Consider the following 17,560-nt stretch of genomic DNA (forward strand, 5'->3'; position numbering starts at 1 on the left):
TTCAATATTTGCCTAGATTATTAAGATTTGAAGATGGTTGATACTGATGTCTTTGAAAAGCATATTTAAAAACCCACTTCCAAATTCTTTCCAATCATCTGTTTATGCAGTATTCATTATATAGTGTAAGAATATGAAAGTGCTTGGTATGGTAGTTAGGCACCTACTATGTCATGTGACAACCACAATTATCTCTTTTGGTGACAAATGCAGTCTTTGCAGTGATTACTGTTAAAAAAATCATCACCAATTAAAAAAAATTCTGTGACATTTCAAAGACTGTTAATCACAACCAAATGCTGTAAATGTCAGGATGCATTGAATTTTTTGCTGCTAACTGATGAATCACTGAGTTAATTGTAGTTCATCATAAGGCCCTTGTCATTGTTATTATTATGGAAAACACTTTCATCACTCTTGCTATTCAATAAAATTAAAGTTCTAGACAAATATGAGAAGATATTACTCATCAAAGCATTTGACTTTAATCTCATTCTTCAAAATATTCGAACAGATAACTGTAGAATAATGTAGATGTGTACAGAGTGACATTTTAAAATAAATATAGGAAAGCATTCCTTCTATATTTCCCTTTTAATATATCTTGTCTCTTTTAAAATGTATTGTCCTTATGAAGAATGTATCCCTTGGCAAAGTAACTTAATCTATATGAGAAAATACTTGTTCTAAGATCATGCTAATAAAAGAACCTTACTTCAAAAATTCTGATTCTGGATTAACTGCCATGAAGAACTTTAAGGACAGACTGCCTTACAGGTGTCAACAGATAAGAGATTCACACAGGCAGTGACCAGAATATATCTTACTCTATAAACCAATGTTAATTTCCTTTTAAGTAGCATGTTTCTGCTACTGTTTACTGAGATTCCTGTTTGTTCAAAAGGAAACTGATCTAGAAGAGAGCTGCAGATGATGTAAATGATTGTTGAATGAGTGTGGATGTGAAAATTGTGATGTAGAAATGTGAAGGCAGAAGGAAAGAGGACAGAGAATTACTGGAATCCACCTTTCCTACTGCAGACATGTCTACAACGATACCATTTTTAGAAGTTAATAACTTTTTCTAGAAAAAAAGAGATTCAGAGTTTTGGGAAGAGTAGAGTGTGTGGATCACAGAAAGCTAATGACAGAGCAGTTGCTAGCCCAAATGAAACTAGAATACTCTGAATCAACTTTGTCAAATCCAAAAGTAGTCAGAGTCCCTGCAAGGTAACTCGCCTTAGAATTTAAATACCACTTCTCAAATGCAACCACCCTTTTTGAGACACTATTCATCACAGATACACTGATGAGGTGGGACAAGGTAATTATTACTTGGCTTTCTCAGTTCCGAGAGAAAGGTGGTAGGATGTGGCCTAGTTTGACCTCAAAGTTGGTAATGTACCTGAAAACTACACAGAAGGAAAATAAAAGGAGACTATTCTTTCATTAGCATGTGTTCGAATGTTTTCCAAATTTGCCCCTATCCTTTCTTTTTCAAAACTGTATGTTTCACCTAAGCTTCTTGAATATATATTAATAATACACAGATAAATGAGAACCTATTTGCAATAAGAGCAAACAGGACACGTGGATTCAAAATTAAGGCACCAGCTCCAGAATCAAGAGATCAAAGCTTATGTTATGAGTCAGTCCAATTTACTTGCTCTTTGAGTAGGAGAAAATCCCATTTGTGGAACGATGAAACTTTCTTTACACACTCTAAAGGATATATTGACTGCTGTCTAAATACCTGTGCTCGAGAACTGATGTTCAGCAGCTTGAACTACTTATATGTATTCACTTCAAGTAATAGGAGAATCATTTAATAGGATAAACGTTTTATGAAAAATAATGTAATATTGAGTGAATCTGAATGCTGTGAATAGTCACATGTCTCTAAGTGGTGTGTCTTCTGTAGCTCATAGTAAAATTAGCTGCTGTTAGTTTCTTCTTTTTGTATATCTTACTCTGTTAAAATCATATTTAAATCAAAGTGCTGTGTAGATCATCTATCTGAAACAGGGAAATAATTTTCTAATTAAGTGCTACATTTATGTATGATGCCAATAAAGTAGGGGTATATAATGTATGCCACTTCTGTTATGCAGTTGAAGTTATGATGCATTAAGAACATTGTATCTGTAATAAAATTAGAGATTTGCAAGATCCAGTGTTTATCCAGTGCAGTCCTATCTAAATCTAACAGGAATGTACTGTACCTAAATGATTGTTTTCTTTCACAGTTCAATCACACAGGACAAGGAAGTATTTGCAGCCAAGCCATAATGTTGATTACTGATGGAGCTGTGGACACATATGATACAATATTTGCAAAATATAATTGGCCAGACAGAAAAGTAAGTATTTTACCACCTTTATTTCATAGAAAACCCAAAGCTTCATGTACAATATAAAGTGTATGGGGAGTCAGTAACAATCTTTCTAATGATTTTAAAATGATTTTGGCAAACTGGATGTTTCACTAATGACAAAAATGCTTGTGTAATATGGCTTGAAGATAGAGATGGCCTTTTACTGAAGTAATGAACTTAGGATAATAAGATATTAAGGAAATATATCCCTCCAGGGTACATTTTTGACCATTGTACAATGTTTCCCCTCTGAGACATCATTAAACATGAAAAAACTTTTATTTCTCCCAAAACACTCATTAATAATTCAATGTTTTTAGAAGCTGAAGAGGGCTATGCACTGTAGGCAATGAACAATTTACTGTGACTGGAGAAGGAGAAGAAGTAGTACTCAGTATTTTTAATGTTTTTTATTTGGCAGAGTGAGGGGTAGAGTTAGTAGCTGATAAGAATTTATTTAAAATGGATTTGGTTTTATTGATCGATATAAAGAAATTTGTCCAGAATTAAATTACAATGTCGCATAACACATGGACATTATACAACAGTGCAGAAATGCCTTCAATTTTCCTGATGAGAAAGCTGTAGTGGGACTCCTGTTTGGATGTGAAAAAATTTCCTTCCACACTTTTGATGTCCTGGTAAACTAAGTTTTGGGACTATTTTAGGAAGTTTTTGTAGTTTGAGACACATGTCATGTTACATGCCTCTGGAAGCAAGAACCTCACTCTTGGAAATGTGATTTGAGCAAGTAATTGATTAATATGAGTGTGCTGCGTGGATTTCTAGTACTCTGTGGAAAAAACAATACTAGTTCTGACTTGTAGTTTTTAACCTAATTTTTCTAATTCATAAAACTATATTTTCTGTTATTGCTTTTCTTATTTACCTGAACTAAACCTCATCTATTAGCAATCAGTGAGCAAGAGAAAATGAAAAATTGGTGATGATATTTTCTGAAGATCAGGGGAAAAAAAGTAATTTACTGTCATTTGTGTAGTAAATTTAAATAAATAACATACAGCTATTCTAATTTTTTATTGGTTAAGAGGTTTTTATTCAGAGATTGCAGATTAATTACTAACTCCAATATGAAGATCTAGTTTTCTCTTTAGATACCTTGCTTATTCCTTACATAGAAGAAGAAAGCTGATACCTTTTGTGATTTTTACCAGGACATGTCGAAGCATTGGTATTTGTGCATACTATGAGGAAAGCTGTAAAATTTTTTCTTTGTGTAGTGGAAGGGATAATGAAGTTCAATATTGAATTACTGAATTAAGATGAAGAACTAGATTTTATGAAGGAAGTTCCACTGAATGTCAGCATTTGTCCAGTTTGAAATTTATTGTACTTTGTTGGGCCACATCTCAAAAGGCAATGGCAATGTTGCAGAACTGTAATAGAAATATGTATTTCTACTCTGTGACATACAAGAAATACCTCTTTGAAGTGTGCTGATCAGTTATTTACAAGTTGAAGGAGAACACGTGACCTTTGCTCTTTGTCTCTCAATTTTATTTCAGTACTTTTCACTGAGTTTATTAGTTGTTGCTATTTACATAAAACTATGTCACACCTTTTCTTGGTATGTGTTTACTCTTGAAGATGAGTGATGCTTCAGAAACATAGCTTTTATTGATTTTTCTGTAGATTAATGAAGCTTTTGGAAAGTCAAGGCTTTATACATTACATTAGTCTGTTGAAGTTACTGAGTAATTCTGGAAATGGTAACATACTCGAACTGTGGCTTGTTTTTCTGATACAAATTCAAAATGGAATATTTTTTTATCACAAAGGTCATATATTTTTCTTCCTAAGTGAATGAATGTACGTCCTTAATCTTATATGACTTAAATCTTTATCAACTGACTGTGCTTGTACAAAAGTGTGTCAGTAAACATAACCTCAATCAATTTCAAATTCTTCATTGTATTCACACTTTTATTTCTGAATGTTTTCTGAATGAAACGAGCCAACTAGAACTTGCTTGTAAAACTATTATTTTAACAGCTGCTTCTCCAGGTGACAAACCTTCATAAACATTCCCTCTCCCACTAATTTTATCTCCTTTTCAGTTTTGATATGAATAGGTGACTTTGTAGGATAGCATTAGCTCTATTTTATGAAAATATAACTCATTTTGTTCCACTGGAAAGGAAGCTTGATAGTTTTTAAAAATAATAAGTTTTGAAAAAAAATTGTGGCTAATCTTTCCTCTCTTACTCTGTGGGATATTATCGAAGTTAAAACTTCAAATGTTACATGGGAACATTTTGGTTTATCTGTCAAACATTGCTGTCAAAGGAGAACATTGAACAGATCTACAGAATCTCTCAGAAGCATGAGCCTCTGATGTCTTGTATTTTCTAATACTATGAAGTCAGTTCCTCTCTTAAGAATGGGAAGACCACGGGGAAACTCCCTATCATACAATATCAGTAAGGAAAGCATTCTCAAACAGCTAAATATTTTCACAAAACTGTGCTACGTAGCTTTCATGTGCAAATCGACAGCTATATCCGAGATAACAGCAGGACAGCTTTCCCTTTGGATATACTTCTGCAAAGGGCTAACATGAAGAACTCTGCCTTGGTTACCAAGGACACACTGTTTAGGGAGTAGCTTTTATTTAATATGCAACATTCTACCCAACTCTTGTAAAATATTCAATATTTTACATAGTCTTCAAAATTAGTATATATGTTAAGAAAAAATCAATTTTTTTTCTTTTCACCCTGAAATATTTCAGTATAAAAAACGTAAAAGGTTTCCATATATATGCTTTAATGCATCAGAGGTTTCAATGTTCTTTATTGGAGTTATTTTTCTAGAAAGAAAGAGTTATTGACATGCAGTATGCTATATAGTTGCAATGTCAATGTGCAGGTGGTACACTTCAAGATCTCCTGCTTTTGTTTTATACCATCTTTATTCTCGTCAAAGTTTTTTTAAAAGAATATTTATAAATTACACCTTTGGACTGCTTAGTAATTTTTTCCTTGTGTTTTTTGTTCTCTCTTTTTGTTCATATCTAGGTGGCCTTGCCATCTTTGTTATAATTTCTGGTTTTCCTGCCATTTTGATACTGTGGTGGACAGTGATGGACAAAGTAATATTTCTAATTTAGATAAGCTTTCAAGTTTCTATTTACCTCCATTATGCTAACAGTGAAGTACTTAGATATGTTTTATCTAATATTACATAGTATTAAATACGTTATCATTAATTGCAACAGAAGCAACTTACTCTCTTACAGAAGGGAACAAATTGTTGATATAACTGTGAAGGCTTTGCCAATTTGCTCAGTGACAATCTCAACAAACAACAATTCATATTTTACTCTTTTTACAAACCATATTTATCTTTGCAGAAGATAATATCTTTTAAACAGATTCTCTGTAAACAGGGATGACTACTTTATCATGTATCATAGTAGATGTATTCTGTAGATGTGAACTGTAGAAATTACAACATAAATAGCTCTGTAATTTTTAAGTATTTTGAACCTGCTTTTCCTTCTGTTTTATATGAAAAATTTCACTCTCAGAAGGTCTCTGGATTTATAAACAGTACTTAAAAATTATAATTGAATACAGAAAGTAGCGTCCCAAACTTTGCTGGATGTAGATTTGATTTCATAATAACATATTGTGTTTGTAGACAATAATAATTAATTTATAACTCCTTAGCTATGTGTGACTTGCATGATTTTACAGAATCAATGTTTATAGTGTATTTCATTATATACAGTGTTAATGATTTCTGAAATACTTGAGAAAATATTTCATAATTACTGGTGACTTCTTGTCATTTGGTGACTGAGGACTTTTATTTCAATCCACTCATTTATATTAGAGTTCTTTGAAATAAATATTTAATAATTCTGCATTTTAATTTTTTACTAAAAAATCTATTGACTTTAAAGACAACCAACAATCCATTGGATTCAACTGACATGTATGAAATGAAAGTCTGAGCTTTGAGTATGTGTGAAATTCTCCAAACATTTAGATTTTGCTGTAGGACAGGAAAGAATGCTTTCCTTACCCTCCTTTAACAAAGGAAGATGAAAAAAAGATATGTTTTCATTTCCTTTGTCTGAAAACTATCCTAAAGACAAGCATGAAATCAAGTGAGTGCTGTAAAAACAGACAACAAGAAAATGAGTAGCTGTTTTGTGGCACTGCACTGGTGACAAATCATCTTTTTCTTTGTCTGCTATCCAGAAGATTATAAACCTTTCTGCAGATTTTTAACCAACTCTCTGTAGCTTAGGAACTTGCTGACATTGGTTGCATGGAACATTAGTACAGCAAATTGAATGTCTCATGGACAGTGTTGTCTGGATGTTATTAAATTGATTTTTTTTTTTTTAAAGACTACAGTACTGCAGAGGAGAGAATGTTATTACTGCTACACAAGCTGTATGGTTTGTCACTGATTATCTCAAGAACAAAAGGAGGTCCAGACAATTTATAAACCTTTCAAGCTATGAAACAACTTATGATATCATAGTAATATCATACAGTAATTAGCTATCTTTTTAAGCATCTTTGCAGCATGATGAAATTGAGTTTGCCATGAAAAAACTGAGTTTGAAAAAATTGAGTTTGCCATTGCATTCTGCAATGCATAAAACCAAAGAGTGGGGAGATGTTTTTTGTGAAGATAAAGTTAATTGAATACCTCTGGGTATGATATGCGGATCTCTAGAGGAAATATTACTGCCTCTTATATACAAAGTTAGAATCTTGTTGGCTAGATTCATATAGTGGCTAATGCTTTCTGAATGACTGAAGAATGTTAGTTGGGATGATCATTTATGCATAATATAAATGTATATCCAAAGTGCTATTGCTTAGTTAATGTTTTTCATGGAATTAGAAATAGATACATAAGTAAATTAATTGAGAGTCACACAGAGAACCTTATAAACAACAGGCTGTCAAGATGGAGAGTAATCCACTGTATTAAATAGATTATCTAAAGTACTTTTTGGGAACTTATATCAATAGACAGAAATCATTACTTTTGCTTCTAAAGAATAATTTAATTTTTTATGTAATGTATGTAGACATAAAGAGTTCCAAAATTTAAGATAAAATATGTGTACATGAAATGTGCTTAGATGACTACAAGTAGTCACTGTTTGCGGCTGGCATAAACTTTATTGAGTATGTGGCTAAGCCATTATTAACAAGAGATACCAAAGTATTGTAAGTAAATAGCATAGTAAGAATTTGATATCTTATGGATTTTGTTTACTCATCCACAAAATGGATATCATAGAACCTGACCCAATAGTTGAAGTGCTGTACAGTCTTAATTTTAAAAATAATTCTTTTTGTGGAGTTGTTTTGCCAGAAGAAACACAGTTAAAGTATGCATAGTAATTGCATAGTTCCATGGACTGTATTCCTGAAGTAGTGTTTTCTTATGAAGAATTATGTCATACACTTAAGGAGACAGTGAGATCATTTATTTCCTAAAGTTCTTCAACAACATGATAAAAACTATATTTTAGTTTATGTAGCTTAAACTAAACAACAGCACAATTATACTGAAAACCAGGATAAAATTCGTAGTCTACTTGTTTTTAGTTACTTCTTTTTATAATGTATGCATCTTCTTATTTCAACACAACAGGCAGAAAAGAGATGGTAAAGGTTGTCAGAGCTGTTCTATTTTACATGAATGCAGCCTCTGCAATATGTCAGGAATGTATATTGTTAACTGTGAGTAACCCACCAACAAAAAGTTGACCATGTCTGCCTGTTTGAAACCCATTTGGTTGCATTTGGCAATGAAGAGATAACACAAACAATTAATTTGGATTAATAACTTCTTTAAAGTACAAGCAGAAAAAAAGCTCCCTGAGGATAATATAGGACTGAATGCTAAATTACCAGTTTAAAGTTTGTCTTCTGAGAGTAGCTGAAATGATCAGAATCTTTATTAAAAGTTATGTTACAGAGGAGAGCCTTAGTGAAAAATAAGTTCGTGAAAGAGACAAAACTAGTTATGTTCAATCATCTCTGCTTCCTTCATCTGTTGCCTGAAACAAGAAGGCTATAATAAATCTGCAAGCCTGCTTGCTTTATTAGGTACTTTCTCTTCTGCAGAGGACAAGATACTAAGTGAAAACTTTATGCAATTCTACAGACAAGTAAGAGTGAAAACTTCATATGCATTTTGGAGTAAGCTTTATGTTTTAGGCCTCTGTTACAGCTATTAGAATATACTGAAATAAACTGCCATTTTTACCCGTTTTTTTTAAATTAAGCTTAATCTTGAATCAATATAAGTAGAGTACAAGTCTTAAATAGGATTAAAGATATTTTTATGACTAATAGGAATGTCACATCTAGTAATACTAGTAGAGGAGTGAGTGCAGTGATGAGGCTCAAATAGGAAAATGGGTTATTGCATCTCTTCCTAAACAACAGGTCAGATTTGTTGCTAGTCTGCTTAGGTCTGGCAATCCACATAACCTGTAGTTAATTGGTAGGTACTCTGGAAAGCTATAGACCAACAAAGAATAACTGTTTTCAGACATTTTCTTCAGAGTACTAAACCATATTTCTACCTAGTTTATATGGTCTATTTTTAGTTCATTCCTGTATTATTTTTCTTTTAATGACATCTTCATATACTTCTATTTTATGTAATTCTCACTGAATTAAAATAAGCCATAGTGTGTTGTTTTCTTACATACTAAGGCTTTAAGTTAACTCCTGTTGGATATTTACATTGAGAAGTTTGGTAAATTGCATGTTTAAATATCAAATCTCAAGAGATGTTTGGAAAGGGAATGTTACAAAGGGAGGAAGTTAAATGTTTGGTATAGTATTCTCTTGCTGGCATCCCATTACATATATAGTAAATTGTATTTCTTGCTCATTTTACTCTGAGAGGCCAAATTCTGCTGGTTTGGACATATAACAGACATTGTTTATATGAAATTATTATTCATATATACCATTTTCCCAGAGTACCCCTGTTATCCTTTGTGGTGTCTGGCTGTAGAACAATCCCGCAATGCATGCACATATACCAAGACAGTACGGAAGATTCATTAAATGCTGGGGATCATATATGTGTAGTTTAGTATTCATTTCAGCAAAGCACTTACATATGTGAATTATTACATCTCTGCTAACCAAAGTAATGAATTCAGGCATACACTAAAATACTTTACCGAATTAAGAACTAAACAAGTTATCCAAACAATCTTGTCTTCAGAACTCTGTTGTGGGTCTACTAATTCTGAGTGTTTGAATCTTTAACCATGTTAGTGGTTATGTGTTTTATAGAATACCCATTCAGAGTGCAGCTTTTGTTTATTTCACTATATTTATATCTGCTTTTTCTTAACTGGCATAACAGCATTAGCTGCATTTTGGAGACTTCTGAAAACATGACAGTCTCTATAGATTTCTGCTGCAAATGGATAAAAGTCTATTCTTCTTTATGAGGTTCCAAATGCCATCATCCCATAATCTTCTACTGCCCTTACTATAATTGTGTTTCTGCAAAACTGACAGAAGATTTGCACATCTGAATAAATATGTTCTGTGTCAGCAGGATAATACTTGTGTACTGACTTCTGTTAAGATTTAAGCTCAGTTACAGAGATTTCTCCTTATGAGTTCTCGAAACCGTTTTTCTGGATTTTAACACAGAAGTTGAGTTTAGTGCATTGTTAGAAAACAGAAGTCTTTGCCATCTTATGCTGTTAGACATTCATATTTTGAAAAAAACATGTAAAAATTTGAATCATCCCAGCCTCGTTATTGAAAAAAGCTTTAAAATCCACTGTAGTAATAAAGTGTATATCTCAATGGCTGCTGTTCAACATGTCATTAGGAAAAGAAAAGTAATTATAAATACTTACAAAACATTTTGAATTTTGTGTTATATTGAGGCTCAAAATAGAACACTTATAGAGCCTATGACACTTGGAACAGGCCTTTTTTTGAGGAAAAGGTATCAGAAGCGTACCTTTAACCCTGTCATTTTGCATTTTTTTTAATGTATGGAGATAGATAGAGATAATGACAGATAATAGAAAATAGGATTTTGATTTTTATTGGACAAAAAACACTTAAGATTTGTTTCTGTGGAAAATTGTGTGTCTCACAAATCATACAGTCAGCTTCCACATCTTCTATGTTTCAGTAGGATCCAAATATATTCAGCAACTTCTGGTATCATTTTTATGTTCGCTTAGCCTGTTTTAGAAGTAAATAGAAATAGGTTATCCTTGCTTGAGAAAAACATTGCCATAAACACTCATGAAGATGACTATTCTCTGTTGTCAAGAAGCCTAAAGAAAAATTTGGGAATGTGCATGAAAGGAGACGATAGACATATCTGCTAGGCAAGCTTCTGAGGTTTCCTCTTGGTAAGAACAAAACATGAGGAAATTGTGAAATACAGTAGTTACTTCAAGAATTTTCAATCAAATTGTTCTGGTTTTCAGTATCTGATGAAGGAGAATTTTTTTTGTTTTAATAATATCCAACATAGCATTGATTATGGTCTGTCCCTGTGGTTTCTAGTTGGCTAAACAATACAACATATTAGCGTGAGGAATGTTTCTAAAGGTTAAAGACAAAAGATAGAATATTACTGGTCTTTCAATTAATTATTTGTGTTTCAGTCACTTTGGATATCTAAATCTTTAACTCTTCTAAAACTCTTCTGTATTTTTCAATACATAAACCAAAACATATATTCAATATGTTGGGTAGAAAGCTGTGAGCAGGTTTTTGACTCCTATTCTTAAAGACTTTTCCTTTCCCAAGAAGTCATGCAAAAGTAATAGGTACAACATATTGTAAATTAGGGAAAACCATCTGAAAGTTAACTTCTGTTATTTTCTACATACATTTGTCTAGTAGACCTTCCAAGAGAATAAAATCATGCCCAAAATTGCAAGGGAAAGGAATAACAAAAAGGAGAGGGAAGGAAGTAAGAGAGGAAGTAAATGAAATGAGATTCAAGGGGATTTCTCAGACTCTTACACAGATTTTTTTTCCTTCTGTGAGTCTTCTGTGGTATTGCATGGAAGATTGACTAGAGAGAGTAGTGAACTACCAGTACATTCAAGTTCGGAAGAACTGTGGATTGATTTATAAAATTTGGGGCTGCAACTGACCTCCCCTTCCAAAGTGCCTCATGATCCCAGATACATGAAGTATTGATTATGTTAGGCTGGACAGGTTATTTGCAGTATATCACTATTCAAGGTTTCATGCCTCTTTTGAGGCAGATTGCCTACTTTCCCCAGATTTTTCACTATCTACAGATATCTACCAGTCTGAAAATTATTGTAGTTGCTCTGCAGTAGGTGTGTGGTTGTTTTTGATTTGTTTTAAGGGAAAAATCCTTAGGAAGTTCATCTTAGTTAATAAACTTAATCTCTTAGGAGTGAAATTAACTGAGTATACATTTATTAGTTTTGCTCTCGCTGCGAAGAAGAAATGACTGAATTTTCCATAAAATGCGAATCTTCTCTAAATACTGAAATGACTGTGATAGAGATGAGTGAAAACTGTAAACATTTGCTATGGTTAAGTTTACATGACATTTAGGAGGTGAGTTTTCATAAAATATTCATGCTATCAAGTTTAATGGGCATAAAAATCTGTGGAAGACAAATTTCATACTGTGTTCATGCAAAAATTGCTCTGATTAGATTATCTATCTGTCCTTTTTTATCACTTAAAATTGAAGAAGAGTTCTTCATCAGTCACTAATTTGTGTGAGCACACCAGTGTGGCATTTTTGTGGTCATGCTGCTGGCAATTTAAAGTGGGGACCACGGAATGTGTCTAGGGAGTACAGATAGTCTTGAGATTCTCATTGTTTTCTTGTGTAGAAGTTGAATCTGATCCTATGCTTTTTATTATATTGAGAAGACATAATCAGCTCACCATTGAGAAATGAATATGAATTTTTATTGAGATCAACTTCTCTTGTTCCCATGCTATGATGTCCGTACCACTTGCATTTGTTCTGTGCAGTATTGGGATCATAGCCAGTGGCAGCATCATGCCAATGTGTTGCAGGAAAGGATTAATGAGAATCTAGAGATCTCTCTTCATAGTTTTTGAGACTACTCATCAGAGGAGATTGATTTCTTTATAACAATGTTTCTGTTTCTAATGGGTCTATATTTGGGATATACAGTGTCCAAGCTGGATTTACCTCATTTTACCAGAAAATTTGTGCGCTCTCATCAATGCTGTTCCTGGAAGTCTGGCATGTGAGCAGAACACACTGTCAGAGATTTGATCTGCATAGCAAGACCATCATGTTCCTCTCTGCTAGAAAAATTTCTTTAGCAAATAGCTCAACTTAAGTGTTCAATAGCAGTTTTCTTCTCTCTTTGTTTCCTAGACAGGGTATTTGCCAAGACAAAGGAACCTATTGGCTACATTGTGAAACAAGTTTTCCTTGTCTTATCTAGGGATAGTTTATGTCCCTCTCTATGTTTTATTCAGTGCAATTGTGTCAAAGTGGGATTTATCTCCTATTCTGGGACTATCTCCCTGTTTTTTTCATGGATTAATGATGAGGTATATCCATAATATCTTTATAGCAAATTGAACTGTTTAGAATTTTTTTAAAAGGATGACAGAACTTTGTGCATAAAAAAAATCATAATGGAAACTTAACAGTATTAGCTACTCGTGGTTGTAACAATTATATCAATATGAGTCTAGTAACTATGATAGGAGGTTTTAAAAAATGTTTTGGTTAAGTAACCAAAACCAAATTTGTGCAACATATTCAAATGTTTACATAAACAGTATGAGAAGATAATTATTACATAGATTTTAGCACCATATCTGATAATACTGAGATTTAGGCTAAGAATTATACTGGCTGGCTAAATACATTTTTACATATGACACCCCAATTTGAAACAAACTGTTTTATTTAGGCTGACCTAAATTCTCCTTAAAGGTCATGTATGGATGCTAGTGATGAGCCAAACATCTGAGGATGCCTTTGTGGTATGTCATGTTTGTGCAATTTCAGCCAGAAAAAATTCATTTGGCTTTACATTTATGTGCAGCAAGAGTGTCATAAAATAAGGTATTAGAACAATATAGTTGGTGAATTTTTCCCTATGGTTATAACAGTGTTATCTACAATACTCAGTTGCCTTCAAAGGTGAATCACAAAACAAAGTCCATGAGTGTGCTCTGCTTGCATTAGTAATAGGAAATAATAATTTTCAGAATCTTAGTTTGGTTCATAATAACATCCTCACATACTTTCCCCATGCTAGTAGACATGACCAGACTGAGGTCAGTTCATTTTCAGTCACATAGCAGCAAGGGAATGTCATCACCCTCCAAATCCCCTTCACAGCCTTCACAAAGAATGGTGTCTCTTCTCCCAGGCAAGATGACAGTCATTAATCATCACCAACAAGCTAGAACAGACTTGTCAGTTGACAAATGCTGAACCTTTAAGTGAATTAGAAAATTCAGTCCTTAAAAATGTGAATACTTCCATCAGTCTCAATCCATCTAGGGAACTCTGGTAAGTATTATGCAACTGCACCAGGGCAATTTTTAGATATACTCTTCTGTGCCAGATACTACTCACTTCCATAACTGCCAAGTATATTACCTTTAAGACTAGCTGCTCAGCAGGGCTGGACAGGATCTTTGTATGATGTAAACCACTAGAGACTTTTAGGAAAAGGAGAGGAATGTAGCAGGTAAGTGCTCATATTGTGTAAGCAACCACAGCTGCTTTTGTTGAGAAGACGGGGAATAAAAAAAGTAGAACTTTGTCAGCCTCTAAGGGATGATAAAGTTGCCATCTTTCAAGGATTTTTTTAAAGTGTTGTTCTGTTGTTGTGATTTTTTTCCAAGAGGGTTTTTCTGGCAGATGTTATGAGTGGAAGGTGGCAATATAGACTTGCTTGAGCTATGTTCTAAAACTGTAACTCTAATTATACAGTTGTATGGTTCTCCAGAATATTGTAGGAAGGAATGTGGTTGATGATAAATTTTGGAGGATTTTCATGGCAATTGTTCCTTCTTTCCTGCAAAGGGCCCTGGAAAGCTTTGGTATCTCTGAAGCTAAATGCTCACCAATGTTCTTTTAGGAAGCCATGACGATAAAAGAGGACTAAACCTCAGCATAAAACTGAGTTGAAAACCAAATAATGATTCTTAAATTTTTCACTGTACCTAGTGAGAAAGATTTGATTAAAGTTATTTTTAGCTTTTAAAACCAGACCATTTCTGTCCATCTATATGATGCAGTGCTTTTTTTTTTGGTCTTGTGTTGGTTTTCATTGTTCTTGATTGTGTTTTTTTGTTGGTTGTTTTTTTAACTGATACAGTGATTGATGGAAACAGAATCCTAAGGGCTGGTCTGTAAAGGGTAGTTTCAGTCGAGATTCAGAGCAGATATTGCACTGGAATGATCTGTGTGATCTCGTAGCTTGATGTAACTGCCACTGTGTTCCTGATTGCAGTGCTTACTTGCCAAGATAAAGCCATGCCATTTCTAGTAATTATCCAACAACTTTTGCGTAAGATCATTCGATGAGAATGCCAGAAACTGCACCTGTAGTCACTGTAGTCTGACTTTAACCATAGCCTCTGAACTATTTTGAATGCTAGCAACTGAAACTGTGAACAGTGCTGGCAAAATGTTTACGTGCAGCCTTGCCAGCATCTTTGTGGCTACACTAGAAGCTATTTGTCAATGAAGCATTAAATTATTCCTGTGTTGCTTCAAGAGTGAACGGCTGCCCAGAGATGTGCTGAAGTCACCATCCCTAGAGGTGTTCAAAAGACACATAGATGAGGTGTTGAGGGATATAGTTTAGTTTAGTTATGGGCCTGGTAGTGTGAGGTTAGTGATTGGACTTGACGATCTTAAAGATCTTTTCCAACGGTAACGATTCTGTGTTTTTGTGTGTGTGTATATATATACAAAATGACACATATATATCTATATTTCACATAAATATATGTGGTTTTGTGTATATGCATTATTCTGTTCAAATATTCTGAAATTGACTGGGAATTGTCTCCTTGCAAGATAACTTGAGACTTAATTTTTCTTATTCTATTATATGTTAATCTGGACCATAATGTCAACATTAGTTAGAATCTGAATGTTGCAAATATTTTTAATATATTTAGCAATTCCATTGCATTTCACCTGTGTGCACAGTACAATTTTTTTTAAATGAAATAAGTTATTTTATGTAAATGTGTCATTGACTAATCTGTTATGCTTTTTCCTACAACTGCTGGAGCCCATACTGCTTCTATGACTTGCTGTGATCGAAGTGATACAACCTCTTAATAAATTAGGCCCATAGCCTCTTGATGGCAGTGTATTTCCTTCTTGAGTTCATAGGCCTTACAGAACATTTATGTCTCATTACAGCCAGTACAGCAGTTTATGCCCTAATAAATCAGAGAGCTTTGCAGAGATGATCTTGACAGTAATGAATCTTTCTGTTGGCATTTCCACTTCACAGACACAAATAATGAAGCAAAACTGCCCCATCTGGCCACTCTGTAAGAGTCAAATCACAGTGGGAAGCTGTTTTCTCAAGCATGACAAAGGTCATTGTGTGCAGCAGGAGTGAGCAATATCAGGTTGTGCTGTGAGTGACAGTGTAGAATGAAGCCATTTGTGAGCTTTTATCATTATAATTACATTTATTAGCTCTGCTGCCAAGGCCTTCTACCAAGTCTGTGTGCTTTTGCATCAAAAGCTGCCTTAACTGATTTCTGCAGACTATTTGGAGAGCTATTGGTTAGTTATTGCACAGAAATTGATGTAATCAGTTCAATGAGCCATTGAAGCAGTATTATTAAGGTCTCTCAGTAATTTTTTAAAAAAATAATTTCTGCAAATGTACTGCCTTGAAAGAGCAAAAACTGGCACAGGATGCTGTATACCAGTTAAAAGGAAGAAACATAAACCAGATTCACTCTGCTTTAGAAGCATATGGCAGAAATACAGGATATGTCATCTCAGATTGGACAGTGGGTTGGTTGAGCCTACTGCCTGGCCCTTGGCAATCTGTGAGCAGGTGATCTTCCCACCTTTTCTAAAATCATTGATTCTTAGGTCTGACTTTGTTATACTCTTCACTTGTTAGTAAAATCCTTGCATCATGGAACTTAGATACACACCAAGTATCCTTGAAGATTTTTCCAGGGCCCTTCGTTGAGCACTGTGCATATCCTGACAGCATTGCATTAACCAGTACCGCATTGGATTAACCACTACCACATTGCCTGAGTACAAATCTGTCCAGAATATGGACCAGTGTAACATGCTTGTGGAAAGTAACAATTGTTCTGTAATAACCACAAGTAAGCAGAGACTCAGTTTTATTTTTCTAACCTTTATAATTTTACATAATCTTATTATTATTAACAACTGGAAAGCTCCATGTTAATGTCATCAAATTTTAACCTATAAATTAAATGTTCTATCCTTACAAAAGTTATTTCTATCTCTTATTATCTGTGGTATTCCTTTTTTTCCAAATTAAAAGCACGGAAAATACGTAATGAAAACTGGTTTGGAACCTAAAATAGGAATGTAGATCTAGAAGAAATTGCTTGAGTCAAACACTGCTCAAACTAAAAAAATCTTCTGGGCTTACTGGACTGAGTTCCTTGCTGGAGCCACTAAAGTAAGGCAAAGGCACAAAGTGATTTGGTCAATGAAGGCAAGGATAGCTGTAGGGAGGGGAAAGGAGCCAGAAGAAGCAGCTTTGAGTAAGAGAAACTTTGGGAATGGTGAAAATGGGCAATCAGTGACAGTCTGGCTGCAAAGAGGTGGTCAGGAGACTTGACGAGAGCATGTACTTTGATACTTCCTCCACATAGCTTTTCGTTTGACTAGTCTTGGGATATCTCTAATGGCACATATGAATTTTACTGAATGAGGGAGCAAAATATAACAGTTATGGTGTAGACTGAAACAAGGAAGTTCATTATTTATATGAGTGCTTTTGCTGGGGATATCTTTCAGTTTAGTCGACGCTCTTATCAACAATCTAGTCAGCAAAAAAAATCATAGGCCAACTCATCAGTAGTTGAACCTGAAGAAAACCCTGAGTACTTCCTAATTGCTTAGCATGGAAATCCTATAACAAAACAGTTTAAAGAAGA

The 17,560-nt window shown here is 33.9% G+C and overlaps 1 protein-coding gene across 1 annotated transcript in view; it reads left to right on the forward strand.

Annotated features, from left to right (window-relative positions):
- CACNA2D3 (calcium voltage-gated channel auxiliary subunit alpha2delta 3) overlaps nucleotides 1–17,560 on the forward strand; it is a 397,438-nt gene that overhangs the window by 190,815 nt on the left and 189,063 nt on the right. Inside the window, exon 11 of the mRNA XM_062008364.1 lies at nucleotides 2,247–2,360. Within this exon, the coding sequence (XP_061864348.1) occupies nucleotides 2,247–2,360 (114 nt within the window). The remainder of the gene's footprint in view (nucleotides 1–2,246; nucleotides 2,361–17,560) is intronic.

This window comes from Colius striatus, chromosome 15 (genome assembly GCF_028858725.1).
Source record: "Colius striatus isolate bColStr4 chromosome 15, bColStr4.1.hap1, whole genome shotgun sequence".
Taxonomy (NCBI): domain Eukaryota; kingdom Metazoa; phylum Chordata; class Aves; order Coliiformes; family Coliidae; genus Colius; species Colius striatus.